This window comes from Salvelinus fontinalis, chromosome 1 (assembly GCF_029448725.1).
Source record: "Salvelinus fontinalis isolate EN_2023a chromosome 1, ASM2944872v1, whole genome shotgun sequence".
NCBI classification, from domain to species: domain Eukaryota; kingdom Metazoa; phylum Chordata; class Actinopteri; order Salmoniformes; family Salmonidae; genus Salvelinus; species Salvelinus fontinalis.
Window position 1 is genome coordinate 95,525,316 of NC_074665.1, and position 16,913 is coordinate 95,542,228.

At 43.7% G+C, this 16,913-nt stretch overlaps 2 protein-coding genes across 2 annotated transcripts; both read left to right on the forward strand.

The window, feature by feature from the left end:
- The first annotated feature begins 114 nt into the window (after nt 1–114).
- Nucleotides 115–2,710, forward strand: gpx9 (glutathione peroxidase 9). Its single transcript, XM_055936930.1, has 5 exons — nt 115–1,129; nt 1,297–1,390; nt 1,799–1,929; nt 2,045–2,175; nt 2,384–2,710. The coding sequence occupies exons 1-5, from the start codon at nt 995–997 to the stop codon at nt 2,439–2,441; spliced, it is 549 nt and encodes a 182-aa protein (XP_055792905.1). The 5' UTR covers nt 115–994; the 3' UTR covers nt 2,442–2,710.
- Nucleotides 2,711–3,743: 1,033 nt separating this feature from the next.
- On the forward strand, nt 3,744–12,307 carry ndufb8 (NADH:ubiquinone oxidoreductase subunit B8). The gene is made up of 5 exons (XM_055936919.1): nt 3,744–3,898; nt 6,479–6,605; nt 7,039–7,138; nt 11,375–11,530; nt 12,142–12,307. Exons 1-5 carry the CDS (start codon nt 3,787–3,789, stop codon nt 12,232–12,234), a joined length of 588 nt encoding a protein of 195 aa, XP_055792894.1. The 5' UTR covers nt 3,744–3,786; the 3' UTR covers nt 12,235–12,307.
- The last annotated feature ends 4,606 nt before the right edge of the window (nt 12,308–16,913 follow it).

Consider the following 16,913-nt stretch of genomic DNA (forward strand, 5'->3'; position numbering starts at 1 on the left):
ACTGGGTACGTTCCAGAACGCAGAGTCAACCTCTCTGCGTAGGAATAGGGAATCTATATCTCAGTAAATGTGTTTGTTTTGGGAGAAATAAAGCTGAGAAAAATAATACATTGGAGTAATTATTGATGGTCTTTGACAAGTATGTGCGATGTTTTGGTAAAAATATACGACCGCGCGTTAGGATCCAGGTGACATTCGACGCCTGTGGATTTTACCGATACGCACCCCCGGTCAATGTCTGTAACACGAGAGGAATAATATATTTGCTGTAACCGCTCCAAATAAGGAAAAGCATTGCTTTTCTTTTGTCATATTGGCAACTGTAGGAATGACTTGATCAGTTCTTTATCAGAGGGAATAATTTTTATTATCCAATGGTTGCTCACAATGTGAAGAGCTTTGATTCATGTCAGAAAAATGGAAAGTGTTCTACAAATGCAATGTATTATGTATGGCAAACAAAAGGTATAGGCCAAGCTTTGACACAGCAATAACCAACAGGCTCAATTAATTAAATATTAAATTCCATCTAAGCTTTGGCTATGTTGATCATTCTTAATTCTCTACCATGTAAAAAATAATCAATAATCTGACGATATAGTACTTTCTTTTTATTGTAAAATAGATCACATGTCCTATAGTGACCCCAGGAACAGCACCAATATTAGTTTACTATGGTTCTACAGTATTTCCAATATATGCATAGATTTTTTTTACATACCTGTCAAGTGAATAATGAGAGATAACCGATGACTAACTGTCACTAACATGATCTGCATACCCATGCAAACTGCTGAACAAATAACCATCCAGTCAATTCATCTCTTAGCATGCAGTGACACAATGGAGTCAACCATGCTGAACAATTGCTGAGCCTATAGTTATGGTTCTCTGAATGAGGAGGACCAACAGGGTGGCTAGGTGAATACCCACCGCTGACTGACTGCTCTGCTCTGGATATAGGCTACAAGCTAAAGAAGAAGTATAACCTCTAATGGCGTGCGTTAAATCAATCTATGATTTCAGCGCTGAGACCTTGGACGGTCAGAGCGTTCCTCTCAGTATCTACAGGGGCAAGGTGCTCCTCATTGTCAACCTGGCCACCTTCTGAGGGTCAACAATAGAGGAGGTAGGCTAACGATGATTCATGGTGCTAGCCTATACAGGCTAAAAGCCTCATGCTGGTCAGCTGCCATTGGCCGAACTTTTGATTGTGTTGTAGTATTAGAGATATTCTACAGTCAGCCCAAGGTGGAATGTTTAGGTGGTGTTCTAATTGTATGTGTCATCTAACAGTACCACAGAATGAATGCACTCATGGAAATGTTTGGTGACCACAACTTCACTGTCCTGGGATTCTCCTGCAATCAGTTTGGTCTTCAGGCACCTGGTAAGAGAGTCTTTTTGAAATAACAATAAAGGTTTTTTATCTGTTGTAATTTATAGGCCTACTTTGTCTCTAGGAGTAATGCTAAGTATCAAAGCGCTCATGTGTGGGCTCCCGAGTGGCGCAGCGGTCTAAAGCACTGCATCTCACTACAGACCCTGGTTCAATTCCAGGCTGTATCACAACCAGCCGTGATTGGGAGTCCCATAGGGCGGCGAACAATTGGCCCATTGTCGTCCGGGTTAGGGGTAGGCCGTCATTGTAAATAAGAATTTGTTCTTCACTGACTTGCCAAGTTAAATAGTCTGCTTGTTAGTCATGCGTGATGAAGAGACCAGTCTGTTTTATGAATGCCTCTGTTTCAGAACTAATAAGCTCACTGGTCTGTTACATTGGTTGTTGTTTCTTCAGAGGTAAATCATGAAACCCTCAACCTTCTCAAGTATGTAAGGCCAGGTGGGGGGTTTGTCCCCAAGTTCCCTGTGTTTGGCAAGATCGAGGTCAACGGGTTGAACGAAGAACCTCTTTTCGCCTATCTCAAGGTAGTATATTTGACATGTCCTCATGCACTATTATGTACTGCACTCTGGGGGCAAGTTGAATACCTTATGGACATTAGACCTCACTAATAGCATTTGTTCATGTCTTGTACAACAGGAGTCTTTGCCCTATGTGAACCCTGTCATAGGAGATATAAAGAGGCTCTACTGGTCACCCATCAAAGTCAATGACATTCGCTGGAACTTTGAGAAGTTTCTAATCGATTCTGATGGGGCGCCTTTCAGGCGGTAAGTTAAACACATGAATGAAAAATGACTTGACAGTGTGTGTATATATATATATATATATATATATATATATATATATATATATATATATATATATAAAATGTATCAATCATTCATGCATTCATTCATATAATTCATTCATTCATTTACAAATAAGATTTGAAAATACTTAATGTCCTATTCTATAATAGCCTCTCCTTTTCCCCAGTTATGAACTTCATGGCCCTACTGAGAACGTGGAGAAAGACATCGCAGGCCTACTATAAATGGAGTCATCTGTTCCCTTTATGGTTGTCAAGAAAGTGGGTCCTTCACCAGCAGAGGCAGAGTGACGATCCCTCAGTAAATGCAGACTAAATGCAGCTGAGCTGGATCTGATGAGGAAGGGAGAAGGACTCTGAGTTTCAGTGCATTCACTCAGAATATCAGATCCCTCCAGCCCCTGTTGGTGATCAGTAGGCCTATCACTATGGTCTCAATATAACTAATTACTCCCTTTTGTTATTGTTGCAAAACAGAGGAAGTGAATAAATCTTTTGGCTGAAATCTTAAAATGTGTTGTCCATTTAATTGTTTAACATTGTTAAAACAACATTTGTAGGCTACAGTAGGAGAAACCCAAGTCTCCAGCTGCATAGAAACTCAAACCTACTTGTATGGAAGGATATACAATATCCAAAGAATATACACAATTTAACTGAGCACTGTGGATGTTTGAGGATAAAATACAATTCACTATTTGGATTGTTTTATGTTTGACGTTTCTATACTTTGACGTTTTTCTGATCAAAGAGACTGCTATTCTGAAAGAATACTCCCTTTTTTAAGGTGGTAAGATGGCAGACAAGAAAGAAAAGTGAAATATGTTTTGAGTGAATATAGAATGGAGGATTTCACAGAACCTTTGGAAAAGCTACAGAAGGAAATTGAACGTGACGAGAGTGAGGTTGAATTAACTGTGGTGGCAGGTGGTGTGGTGATGGAGCTTGGCATCATGTGTAAAAGGGATACGGATATGTCCTCCAGTAGGGATACGTCCTCCAGTAGGGATCCGTCCTCCAGTAGCTCAGAGATGGAACCTGAGAGTGAGGATGCAGTATGGTGAGGACCGCCGACTTTGAATAAAGAAGAATCTGGTCCAGTAGGAGTCACATTTTTGGAGAAAGTGGACGCTTGCCTTTTGGCGGATCCATTTGTATTTTCAGGGTGGGTGAGAAAGGATGAAATAAACTAGTAGTGGACTTGTGATATTTTTGTGTTTCTTCTGATCAGAGGGAGCAGACGCTCCGTGTCACGCAACTTGAGTCAAGATCTGTTTCTTGATTTGCTCTTAGGAACAGGACACCATTGAAAGGAGTGATTTCTGGGGTAGCGTTAAGTGTGGAGATAGAGCGGTTGAAGATTCCTGGTGTTTGTGACGCCCGTCGTGTAGGTAGGCTGTGACTGGCTTCACACTCCAGTACAATAGATGGCAGTGTATGCAACTTCAAGTTGGATGCAATCCACCAACCAAATCCCAAAGAAGAAGAAGAGTCGACGAGAAAAAATGAGAAAAAACAAACATTGGATTTCCCGTAGTTATCACCGGACGCATGCGTATTTCACCGTTCAATGTCACCGCAACAATTGAACATGGCTGCCGTGGGTTTCAGAAATTGGGCTCGAGCTCTTTCCAAGGGGAAACAGCCAGGCTTCTCGGCGCTTTTCTCTCAAGTCAGAGCAGGTTGGTTCATGGATCGTTATGGTTTTTGCGATATCGTTGTACAAATGTAAAATGCCTGCATCAAGTTGGAATGGAAGTTAGAACATGCTAGGCAAAGTGTCGCTAACCTTGAGCTAGCCTACAACAGAGCCTCATCTCGTTCAGTGGTTTACTAACGTTAGTAAAAGCGTCATTCAGTAGTATGTAGTTAGCTGTCTACGATCAAATATTAAGCTTGATCTCATACCCGGCTACCTGGCCAGCCAACGTTACTGTCTTTGGATAACGTGTGTGTGTGTGTGTGTGTGTGTGTGTGTGTGTGTGTGTGTGTGTGTGTGTGTGCGCGTGTGCGTGTGTGCGTGCGTGCGCGAGAGAGATATCTATATATATATATATATATATATCTGTCGTGGCCAAAAGTTTTGAGAATGACACAAATATACATTTTCACCAAGTCTGCTGCCTCAGTTTGTATGATGGCAATTTGCATATACTCCAGAATGTTATGAAGAGTGATCAGATGAATTGCAATTAATTGCAAAGTCCCTCTTTACCATGCAAATGAACTGAATCCCCCAAAAAACATTTCCTCTGCATTTCAGCCCTGCCACAAAAGGACCCGCTGACATCATGTCAGTGATTCTCTCGTTAACACAGGTGTGAGTGTTGACGAGGACAAGGCTGGAGATCACTCTGTCATGCTGATTGAGTTCGAATAACAGACTGGAAGCTTCAAAAGGAGGATGGTGCTTGGAAGCATTGTTCTTCCTTGGAAGCATTGTTCTTCCTGTCAAACATGGTTACCAAGTGTAACAGTATAACTTTAGTACATCCCCTCGCCCCGACGCGAACCAGGGACCCTCTGCACACATCAACAACTGACATCCACGAAGCGTCGTTACCCATCGCTCCACAAAGGCCACGGCAACACTACTTCTAGGTTTCAGAGCAAGTGACGTAACTGATTGAAACGCTAGTAGCGCGTACCCGCTAACTAGCTAGCCATTTCACATCTGTTACACTCACCCCCCTTTCAACCTCCTTTTCCACAGCAACCAGGGTCAACAGCATCAATGTAACAGTATAACTTTAGTACGTCCCCTCGCCCCGACCTCGGGCGCGAACCAGGGACCCTCTGCACACATCAACAACTGACACCCACGAAGCGTCGTTACCCATCGCTCCACAAAGGCCACGGCAACACTACTTCTAGGTTTCAGAGCAAGTGACGTAACTCATTGAAACGCTAGTAGCGCGTACCCGCTAACTAGCTAGCCATTTCACATCCGTTACACTAGGAAACACGTGCTGTCATCATTGCTTTGCACAAAAAGGGCTTCACAGGCAAGGATATTGCTGCCAGTAAGATTGCACCTAAATCAACCATTTATCGGATCATCAAGAACTTCAAGTAGAGCGTTTCCATTGTTGTGAAGAAGGCTTCAGGGCGCCCAAAAAAGTCCAGCAAGCGCCAGGACCGTCTCCTAAAAATGATTCAGCTGCGGGATCGGGGCACCACCAGTACAGAGCTTGCTCTGGAATGGCAGCAGGCAGGTGTGAGTGCATCTGCACGCGAAGTGAGGTGAAGACTTTTGGAGGATGGCCTGGTGTCAAGAAGAGCAGCAAAGAAGCCGCTTCTCTCCAGGATAAACATCAGGGACAGACTGATATTCTGCAAAAGGTACAGAGATTGAACTGCTGAGGACTGGGGTAAAGTCATTTTCTCTGATTAATCCCCTTTCCGATTGTTTGGGGCATCCGGAAAAAAAGCTTGTCCGGAGAAGACGAGGTGAGCGCTACCATCAGTCCTGTGTCATGCCAACAGTAAAGCATCCTGAGACCATTCATGTGTGGGGTTGCTTCTCAGCCAAGGGAGTGGGCTCACTCACAATTTGGCCTAAGAACACAGCCATGAATAAAGAGTGGTATCAACACATCCTCCGAGAGCAACTTCTCCCAACCATCCAGGAACAGTTTGGTGACGGACAATGCCTTTTCCAGCATGATGGAGCACCTTGCCATAAGGCAAAAGTGATAACTAAGTGGCTCGGGGAACAAAACATCGATATTTTGGGTCCATGGCCAGGAAACTCCCCAGACCTTAATCCCATTGAGAACTTGTGGTCAATCCTCAAGAGGCGGGTGGACAAACAAAAACCCACAAATTCTGACAAACTCCAAGCATTGATTATGCAAGAATAGGCTGCCATCAGTCAGGATGTGGCCCAGAAGTTAATTGACAGCATGTCAGGGCGGATTGCAGAGGTCTTGAAAAAGAAGGGTCAACACTGCAAATATTCACTCTTTGCATCAACTTCATGTAATTGTCAATAAAAGCCTTTGACACTTATGAAATGCTTGTAATTATACTTCAGTATTCCATAGTAACATCTGACAAAAATATCTAAAGACACTGAAGCAGCAAACTTTGTGAAAATTAATATTTGTGTCATTCTCAAAACCTTTGGCCACGACTGTGATATATATATTTTTAAGCAATTCCTAACGTTACTCTCAAACGGCTAGTTAGCCTACAATCACACTCTCCGGTTGATCATGGGGATAAATGGTGCTGTATTGACTTCTTTTAATGTTGTATAGCCTCTGGACCTTCCAAGGGCATGCTGCCAGGGCCATACCCCAAGACGCCCGAGGAGAGAGCAGCTGCAGCAAAGAAGTACAACATGAGGGTGGAGGATTATGAACCAATCCCGGATAATGGCGAGGGGTAAGGACGCGGGGTACCATGGGATAAGGAAGTACAACATGAGGGTGGAGGATTATGAACCAACCCCGGATAATGGCGAGGGGTAAGGAAGCGGGGTACCATGGATAAGGAAGGACACACATGCCATTGTTTTCCTGTCATCTATACACCACCCCATTACAGCAGGAGCTATGTTCCTTTACCAGACAACTAGCAAATTGATTTGGTAATTCAACCTGTGGGTTGGACTCACTGAAATGACTGAGGCTCTGCATCCCAAACGGTATACAATTCCCTACATAGTGCACTAGTTTTGACCAGAGCCCTATGGGATGCACTATATATAGGGTATGAGAGCAAATATTGGACCGCAATGGGAGTTGAACGTTTCAGGATTTGTGCATTACCTAACGTAATTCACCCACACACTTTGTTTCCTGTTGTGTTTCTGTAGGTATGGAGACTACCCACAATTGCCAGACAGATCCCAGCATGAGAGAGACCCCTGGTATTCCTGGGACCATCCAGACCTGAGGAGGAACTGGGGAGAGACGGTAAGATAGAGGAGGAACTGGGGAGAGACGGTAAGATAGAGGAGGAACTGGGGAGAGACGGTAAAATAGAGGAGGAACTGGGGAGAGACGGTAAGATAGAGGAGGAACTGGGGAGAGACGGTAAGATAGAGGAGGAACTGGGGAGAGACGGTGAGATAGAGGAGGAACTGGGGAGAGACGGTAAGATAGAGGAGGAACTGGGGAGAGACGGTAAAATAGAGGAGGAACTGGGGAGAGACGGTAAGATAGAGGACGAACTGGGGAGAGACGGTAAGATAGAGGACGAACTGGGGAGAGACGGTAAAATAGAGGAGGAACTGGGGAGAGACGGTAAGATAGAGGAGGAACTGGGGAGAGACGGTAAGATAGAGGAGGAACTGGGGAGAGACGGTAAGATAGAGGACGAACTGGGGAGAGACGGTAAGATAGAGGACGAACTGGGGAGAGACGGTAAGATAGAGGACGAACTGGGGAGAGACGGTGAGATAGAGGAGGAACTGGGGAGAGACGGTGAGATAGAGGAGGAACTGGGGAGAGACGGTGAGATAGAGGAGGAACTGGGGAGAGACGGTAAAATAGAGGAGGAACTGGGGAGAGACGGTAAGATAGAGGAGGAACTGGGGAGAGACGGTAAGATAGAGGAGGAACTGGGGAGAGACGGTAAAATAGAGGAGGAACTGGGGAGAGACGGTAAAATAGAGGAGGAACTGGGGAGAGCCGGTGAGATAGAGGAGGAACTGGGGAGAGACGGTAAGATAGAGGAGGAACTGGGGAGAGACGGTAAGATAGAGGAGGAACTGGGGAGAGACGGTGAGATAGAGGAGGAACTGGGGAGAGACGGTGAGATAGAGGACGAACTGGGGAGAGACGGTGAGATAGAGGAGGAACTGGGGAGAGACGGTAAGATAGAGGAGGAACTGGGGAGAGACGGTAAAATAGAGGAGGAACTGGGGAGAGACGGTAAGATAGAGGAGGAACTGGGGAGAGACGGTAAGATAGAGGAGGAACTGGGGAGAGACGGTAAGATAGAGGAGGAACTGGGGAGAGACGGTAAAATAGAGGAGGAACTGGGGAGAGACGGTAAAATAGAGGAGGAACTGGGGAGAGACGGTAAGATAGAGAAGGAACTGGGGAGAGACGGTAAGATAGAGAAGGAACTGGGGAGAGACGGTAAAATAGAGGAGGAACTGGGGAGAGCCGGTAAGATAGAGGAGGAACTGGGGAGAGACGGTGAGATAGAGGAGGAACTGGGGAGAGACGGTAAAATAGAGGAGGAACTGGGGAGAGACGGTAAGATAGAGGAGGAACTGGGGAGAGACGGTGAGATAGAGGAGGAACTGGGGAGAGACGGTGAGATAGAGAAGGAACTGGGGAGAGACGGTGAGATAGAGAAGGAACTGGGGAGAGACGGTAAAATAGAGGAGGAACTGGGGAGAGACGGTGAGATAGAGGAGGAACTGGGGAGAGACGGTGAGATAGAGGAGGAACTGGGGAGAGACGGTAAAATAGAGGAGGAACTGGGGAGAGACGGTAAGATAGAGGAGGAACTGGGGAGAGACGGTAAAATAGAGGAGGAACTGGGGAGAGACGGTAAGATAGAGGGCGAACTGGGGAGAGACGGTGAGATAGAGGGCGAACTGGGGAGAGACGGTGAGATAGAGGAGGAACTGGGGAGAGACGGTGAGATAGAGGAGGAACTGGGGAGAGACGGTGAGATAGAGGAGGAACTGGGGAGAGACGGTGAGATAGAGGAGGAACTGGGGAGAGACGGTGAGATAGAGGAGGAACTGGGGAGAGACGGTGAGATAGAGGAGGAACTGGGGAGAGACGGTGAGATAGAGGAGGAACTGGGGAGAGACGGTAAGATAGAGGAGGAACTGGGGAGAGACGGTAAGATAGAGGAGGAACTGGGGAGAGACGGTAAGATAGAGGAGGAACTGGGGAGAGACGGTAAGATAGAGGAGGAACTGGGGAGAGACGGTAAGATAGAGGAGGAACTGGGGAGAGACGGTAAGATAGAGGGCGAACTGGGGAGAGACGGTAAGATAGAGGGCGAACTGGGGAGAGACGGTAAAATAGAGGAGGAACTGGGGAGAGACGGTAAAATAGAGGAGGAACTGGGGAGAGCCGGTAAGATAGAGGAGGAACTGGGGAGAGACGGTAAGATAGAGGACGAACTGGGGAGAGATGGTAAGATAGACGTGGGGTATATTTCTACACACTGACTGACTAATAGGGTTGTCAAGATACAGTATCAGATCTCACAATACTTACACTGAACAAAAATATAATGTTGGTTTCATTAGCTGAAATAAAATATCACAGAAATGTTTAATATGCACAAAAAGTGTATTTCTTTCCAATTCTGATACATTTGTTTACATCTCTGTCAGTGAGCATTTCTTCTTTTCCAATATAATCCATCCACCTGATAGGTGCGGCATAGCAAGATGCTGATTAAACAGCATGATCATTACAAAGGTGCACCTTGTGCTGGGGACATTAAAAGGTCACCAAAATGTAAAGTATTTTCACACAACACAATGTCACAGATGTCTCCATTTTTGAGGGAGTGTGCAGTTGGTATGCTGACTGCAGGAATGTCCACCATAGTTATGTAAATTTCTCTACCATAAGCCGCTTCAATGTCATTTTAGAGAATTTTGCAGTACTTCCAACCGGGCTCACAACCGCAGACCACGTGTAACCACGCAAGCCCAGGACCTCCACATCCGGCCTCTTCACCTGCGGAATCGTCTGAGACCAGCCACCCGTACAGCTGATGAAACTATGGGTTTGCACAAACAAAGAATTTCTGCACAAGCTGTCAGAAACCATCTCAGGGAAGCTCATCTTTGTGCTTGTTGTCCTCACCAGGGTCTTGACCTGACTGCAGTTTGGTGTCGTAACTGACTTCAGTGGGCAGATGGCCCCTGGGAAAGAGGGGGTGGTGTGCTCTTCAAGGGTGAATATTGGTTTCAACTGTCCTGGGCAGATGGCAGACAGCGTGTATGGCGTTGTGTGGGCGAGCGGTTTTCTGTTGTGAACAGAGTGCCCCACGGTGGTGATGTGGTTATGGTATAGGCAGGCAGGCATAAGCTACGGATAATGACCACAATTGCATTTAATCAATGGCCATTTTGAATGCACAGAGATACCGTGATGTTATCCTGAGGTCCATTGTCGTGCCATTCATCCGCCGCCATCACCTCATGTTTCAGCATGATAATGCACAGCCCCATGTCACAAGGATCTGTACACAATTCCTGGAAGCTGAAAATGTCCCAGTTCTTCCATTGCCTGCATATTCACAAGACATGTCACCCATTGAGCATGTTTGGGATGCTCTGGATCCACGTGTACGACAGAGTTTTCCAGTTCCTGCCAATATCTAGCAACTTCCCCCAGCCATTGAAGAGGAGTGGGACAACATTCCATAGGCCACAATAAACAGCCTGATCAACTCTATGCGAAGGAGATGTGTCGCGCTGCATGAGTCAAATTGTGGTCACACCAGATACTGACTGGTTTTCTGATCCACACACCAACCTTTTTTCGTTAAAGGTGTTTGTGACCAACAGATGTATATCTGTATTCCCAGTCATGTGAAATCCATAGATCACGGCCTAATGAATTTATTTCAATGACAGATTTCCTCATGAACGGTAACTCAGTCAAATCTTTGCATGTTTGGTTTATTTATTTTTCCAGTGAATATTAAAAATAAAAGACATTACCTACAAGTATCGTGACTACACAACTGACTAATAAGACTATATATTAGGTCTGGGACAATACCAGTATCCCGATACTTGTTTAGTATCGTGACAAGAAAACAACACAAAGCGGATTAACTAATTTAGGAAAACAGCGTTAATGTTGGAAACAGACATGTTACCCAGAGTCACATTTTGTATTTATTTTCCAAGCTATAGCACACAACCTTTGACACAAAGCAGGTTTTCTAAAAGAACCAAAGAGTTGGCGCTGCTTCGTGTAAATGTTTTGCCATGGGGAAAATATTACAATACTGGTATCGTTACAGCCCTACTGTATATTGTTCACAGTACGCCACTTGTTTACTGTAAAGTATTGTGTACATGTATGTACGTAGACATTTGAAATGGCAGGGCGTGAATGTGTGTGAGTTATGAATCATTGTTTGCTCATGTATTTCCCCCCCCCCCGGACTCATTTACAGTGGGTTCTCGCCCCTGTTGCATGTTTTCGTTCCAGATCCACTGGGATTTTGACATGTTCATCAGGAATCGGGTGGACACGTCGCCCAGCCCTGTGGACTGGCACACCATGTGCAAACATCTGTTTGGTTTCCTTGGATTCATGCTGCTGATGTTCTACCTTGGAGAGAAGTTTCCATCTTACCAGCCTGTGGTAAGTATTGCATTGAGCAAAGCATCAGTCTTTTGTCTCCGTTGTAATCGCTGTTGTAACCCCTAAGATGTCACAGACCAGAAGATAATGTAATTATATGCTTTCCTGTTGTATTTAAACCCTTTCCCATTTTGGTATGTCAAGACCTTTTTTACTATGACATCTGGATTTGAAAAGGACTTATCCAATAACAGCCTTTGGGTCTACCCCTCATATGTGTCCCGTGGACACTAATATTGGATTTTACAGTTGGAGCAACAGATCTGATCCCTGAATACAGTTTAATGACGGGTGTACACGGAGTCGGAGATGAGGCTACTGCTGTTAGTGTTCTCATTTGTTTCCTTGCCCTGCTACCAATTCAATAGAGTGAAGACATGCATTGGTAACTGAAGCGCAATTATCATATTCCACTATATTTTGCCATTTCATTTCCTATCTTATGATAGCTTTCTGGTATTTATTGAAGACCATTGAGCACCTCACACACTCACCAAACACCTGTTTTTAAAAAGTAAAAAAGGTCTTCAAATGTCCTCTTCTGTAGGAAAGGTGAACAGGTACATCCTGTCTGATACCCTCTGTTAGGTCATCACTGTTCTCTATTCCAGGCACCCAAACAGTATCCTTACAGCAACCTGCACCTAGAGAGAGGAGGGGATCCCGAGAAACAGCCTGAAGAAGTCAAACATTTTAACATTTAAATATCTGCTTCTCTAAATGTGTATATTTCTGTCTAATAAAGAGATTTTAGTGTGACTTCAGTCACATTCCTGATCTTTGACCTATATGTAACAGTTTAACTTTATGGCGTCCCGACCCGGGCGCGAACCAGGGACCCTCTGCACACATCAACAACAGTCACCCACGAAGCATTGTTACACATCACTCCACAAAAGCCGCGGCCTTTGCAGAGCAAGGGGAACCACTACTTCAAGGTCTCAGAGCAAGTGACGTCACCGATTGAAAGGCTATTAGCGCGCACCACCGCTAACTAGTTAGCCATTTCACATCCGTTACATATATCTTATTCTTTGGAAAGCTACTCCTTCTAAATCCTTTTTAAGATTGAATGGCTTTTCAAACTTTAAAACGTGCAGACAACTCTGGAATAGGTTGCTTGCGTACAACTTTTTGATATCACTTATCCGTGTCGTCGCCTGCTTCCCGTGGCTCTCCTTTCCTCGAGAGACAGAGAGAGAGAAAACACACTAATGCAGCAGAGGAAAGATGCAGAGGGAGAGAGAGCTTAGTGGGACTGGAGATCAGTGGATAGTCCTACAGCCAATTGACATGGTAAATACATGGCTAATTAATTAGGCTACATGGTAAATAGTCAATTACTTGTTTGTGTATTTAAATGAAGTCCTTTATATCATAGTGCATTATGGGGCTACGTTATATTTAATTTAGGGTGACTATCATTTAAAGGATACTATCCCACTACTGTAAAACGCTGCGCTGTGGAGTCATCGTACGTCTGGGTCTTGTCCCCTTAATGTTTTTGATGGGTTTGACAATTAAAAATACAATGTGAAAACAAGGCTGTTTAGGATATCAAATTATATTTTGTGTGAATGAATTTACTTCTGCCAAATATTTTTTCTACATTGAAGACCATTCAAAAAGCCTACAAAAATTATAAGATTACATCCTTAAATGCTGCGTCACTTTCATAGTGCATACAGTCACTACTACGCTCAATTTCAACTTCTAAACTTCTTTGACTAACATAAAAATAGTGACTTCAGAATGTATTCACACCCCTTGACTTTTCCCACGTTGTTAGACTGAATTTAGATTGTGTCACGAGCGTACAAGCAATATCCCATAATGTCACAGTGGAATTATGCATAACGAGTCATAAGTTGCATGGATTCCTTCTGTGTGCAATAATAGGGGTTAACATGATTTTGTAATGACTATTTCATCTCTGTACCCCACACATACAATTATCTGTAAGGTATCAGTCGAGCATTTGAATTTCAAGCACAGATTCAAACAGATACCCATCTACCAATAGGTGCAAAGGGCACCTATTGGTAGATGGGTAAAATTAAAAAAGCAGACATTTGAATATCCCTTTAAGCATGGAGAAGTAATTAATTACACTTTGGAAGGTGTATCAATACACCCAGTCACTGCAAAGATACAGGCCTCCTTCCTTACGCCGTTGCCGGAGAGGAAGGAAACCACTCAGGGATTTCACCATGAGGTCAATGGTGACTTTAAAACAGAGTTTAATGACTGTGATAGAAAACAGGATGGATCTACAACATTGTAGCTATGACAGACGGAAAAGAAGGACAGAATGTACAGATTAAATATATTCCATAACATGCATCCTGTTTGCAATAAGGCACTAAAGTAAAACAGCAAATAAATGAACCTTATGTCCTGAATACAAACTGTTATGTTTTTCTCAAATCCATCACTGAGTACTGTAGCGAAAAGTAAAAGAGATCAGACCCCTCCCCTAGAAATCGGGCCAGGGAACTGCCACAACGGAAATCAACCAGCAGGGGGAGCCAAATGAACAAGACCTAAAAGAGCTATACATAAAACAAGAACCAATCAGCATGAAGACTGAGGGAGCGTGGTATGAACCGCTCGACCAAACCGAAGCCCCAGCGGAAGAAGACTTTTGGGCATCAGTGCTGAAAGACTTGACATTGGACTGAGTCCCACCAAACTTTGGGTATATTGCAAGAGAAGTCGTAGTGGCAACTACAAGAGAAGTAGTAGTGGCACAATGTGACAAATTGATTGCACTCCCAAGTGTCTTCCCCCAAACTGAGTGTCTAAGAGAGGTATAAAAAGAAGGAGAGGTCAGTGCCTAGGGCATGATCCTCGCTCTACATGATTTGGATATCATAGAGAATCATCAGACAAGGTAAACTACTCTTCGCTATACTCTGCTTGTATTGACTACTTTGACATTGAGGCACGAGCAATATATTGACTGGTATATCTTGAAAATTGTGTTGTATCCTGGAAAACCACTCCATTTAAAAAGAGTAAAAGGACACGGTTGTGTAGGAGAGAAACCTCCTGGAGAGCAACAAGTTCTATCTTTTGGAGTACCAGAGACAATTTCAGTTTAAAGGATTGAAAAAGCCTAGATATAAGTAAGCCTCGTAGAGAGCCAAGAGTCATCAAAAAGGGGTCAGTATCTAGGCAGTAGACAGTGAAAAGTGTAACCATAAGAAATTTGGAGACAATAAGAGATTTAAATATTATACACAGCAGAGGCTGCCAATATTACTCTTATAGACACCAGTTTCGGGAAGGACCAAGGGAATAGAGTTTTAAGGTAAATATATTGTTATTTGCTTTGTTTAAGAGTTATAAGAAGTGTTTAAGCTGATTGTATTTGCAATAGTATCTGGCATAGCATAACGCATTAAGGATTGATTGAGCATTATTGATGTATTAGGACTGTATAACCATTTAGCTGTAATAACGTGTATAAGACAAAAAACAGAGTGACTTAATAAAAGCTTGAAACTTTGACAACTAGGCCAGAGAAACTATCCGGAGAGTAAACGCCTTTGACACTCTCGCTAAACGGAAAGTGACCCTGGTTATAGGTTAAAGTGATAGCACTAAAGAATATTTCATTGTGTGGACAATAATATATCTTTGGAAAAGTCAAACATATAACAATACTAGTTTCCAAGTGACTACTAGCTGACGAGCATAATTACTAACGGAAGATTAGTTATTAGGCATTGATATAGAAGAGAGGAAGACACAAGGTAAGGGAGTATAGGAAGAATCTATAAAAATAAAGTACTCATCTATCCAAGGCCCCATACTAGACCGGGGAAATAAGGGAGTGACAACGTGAACGAAGGAACAAACCCAACTCACGCGAAGGACCAGTACGAATAAACAGAAGGGTTGGTAGGGCCGCACGGCTAGGCCCTCGTTACACCGAGGTAACTCAAATCCTAAAGTACTCTGCCTAGCCAGAGGACGGGATAGAGGCTTTTGCTGCAGGCTACGGGCAAAAGTCAGCACCGTGACAGTACCACTCTTCATATTTTGCTGCATTATGTTATGGCCAATGTTCCCTCAAAGCAATTTCGGCACTGAAAAAATATCAGGCCTGTTGAGCGCAAACTTGAATGTTGTGAACATTTTGTGTAACTTCCAGCACACGTTTACTGTGAACACTGAGGCTGTACCCGCTTTAAGTTACAGTTTTACTGTGAACACTGAGGCTGTACCCACTTTAAGTTACAGTTTTACTGTGAACACTGAGGCTGTACCTGCTTTTAGTTACAGTTTTACTGTGAACACTGAGGCTGTACCTGCTTTAAGTTACAGTTTTACTGTGAACACTGAGGCTGTACCTGCTTTAAGTTACAGTTTTACTGTGAACACTGAGGCTGTACCCGCTTTAAGTTACAGTTTTACTGTGAACACTGAGGCTGTACCCGCTTTAAGTTACAGTTTTACTGTGAACACTGAGGCTGTACCTGCTTTAATTACAGTTTTACTGCTTTAAGTTACAGTTTTACTGTGAACACTGAGGCTGTACCTGCTTTAAGTTACAGTTTCACTGTGAACACTGAGGCTGAACCTGCTTTAAGTTACAGTTTTACTGTGAACACTGAGGCTGTACCCGCTTTAAGTTACAGTTTTACTGTGAACACTGAGGCTGTACCTGCTTTAAGTTACAGTTTTACTGTGAACACTGAGGCTGTACCTGCATTAAGTTACAGTTTCACTGTGAACACTGAGGCTGAACCTGCTTTAAGTTACCGTTTTACTGTGAACACTGAGGCTGTACCCGCTTTAAGTTACCGTTTTACTGTAAACACTGAGGCTGTACCCGCTTTAAGTTACAGTTTCACTGTGAACACTGAGGCTGTACCCGATTTAAGTCACAGTTTTACTGTGAACACTGAGGCTGTACCCGCTTTAAGTCACAGTTTCAGACAGTGGTCAAGTAGGCTACTGTGGCTATTTGATCATAATGTAGGCCTACCAGAATGGCCTACCATCAAAAACAATGAAGAAAATGCATTCCATAACATTTTAACATGGAAATAGCTGTTCTATAATTGTGTACGGTACCAACCAATGTGTGGTGTCCAATGTAGGCCTACATTCCATCAGACTTTTGAAAAAATATACAGGGCTTGACATTAACCTGTTTATCCACTTGTATTTCAGATGAGGTGACTGAAAATGTTGTGTTTGATGCAAGAAATTACTTTACAAAATAAAATGCATTATTATTCTCATTCCATTATTACAAAGAATCAAACAAATTATGCTACTCTCTGCCTATTGGCTACTTAGCTTATTTAAGCATGCCTCAAAATACAACACTGCCCCTTTAAGACATAACAAAGCTCTTTACCAGACTGGC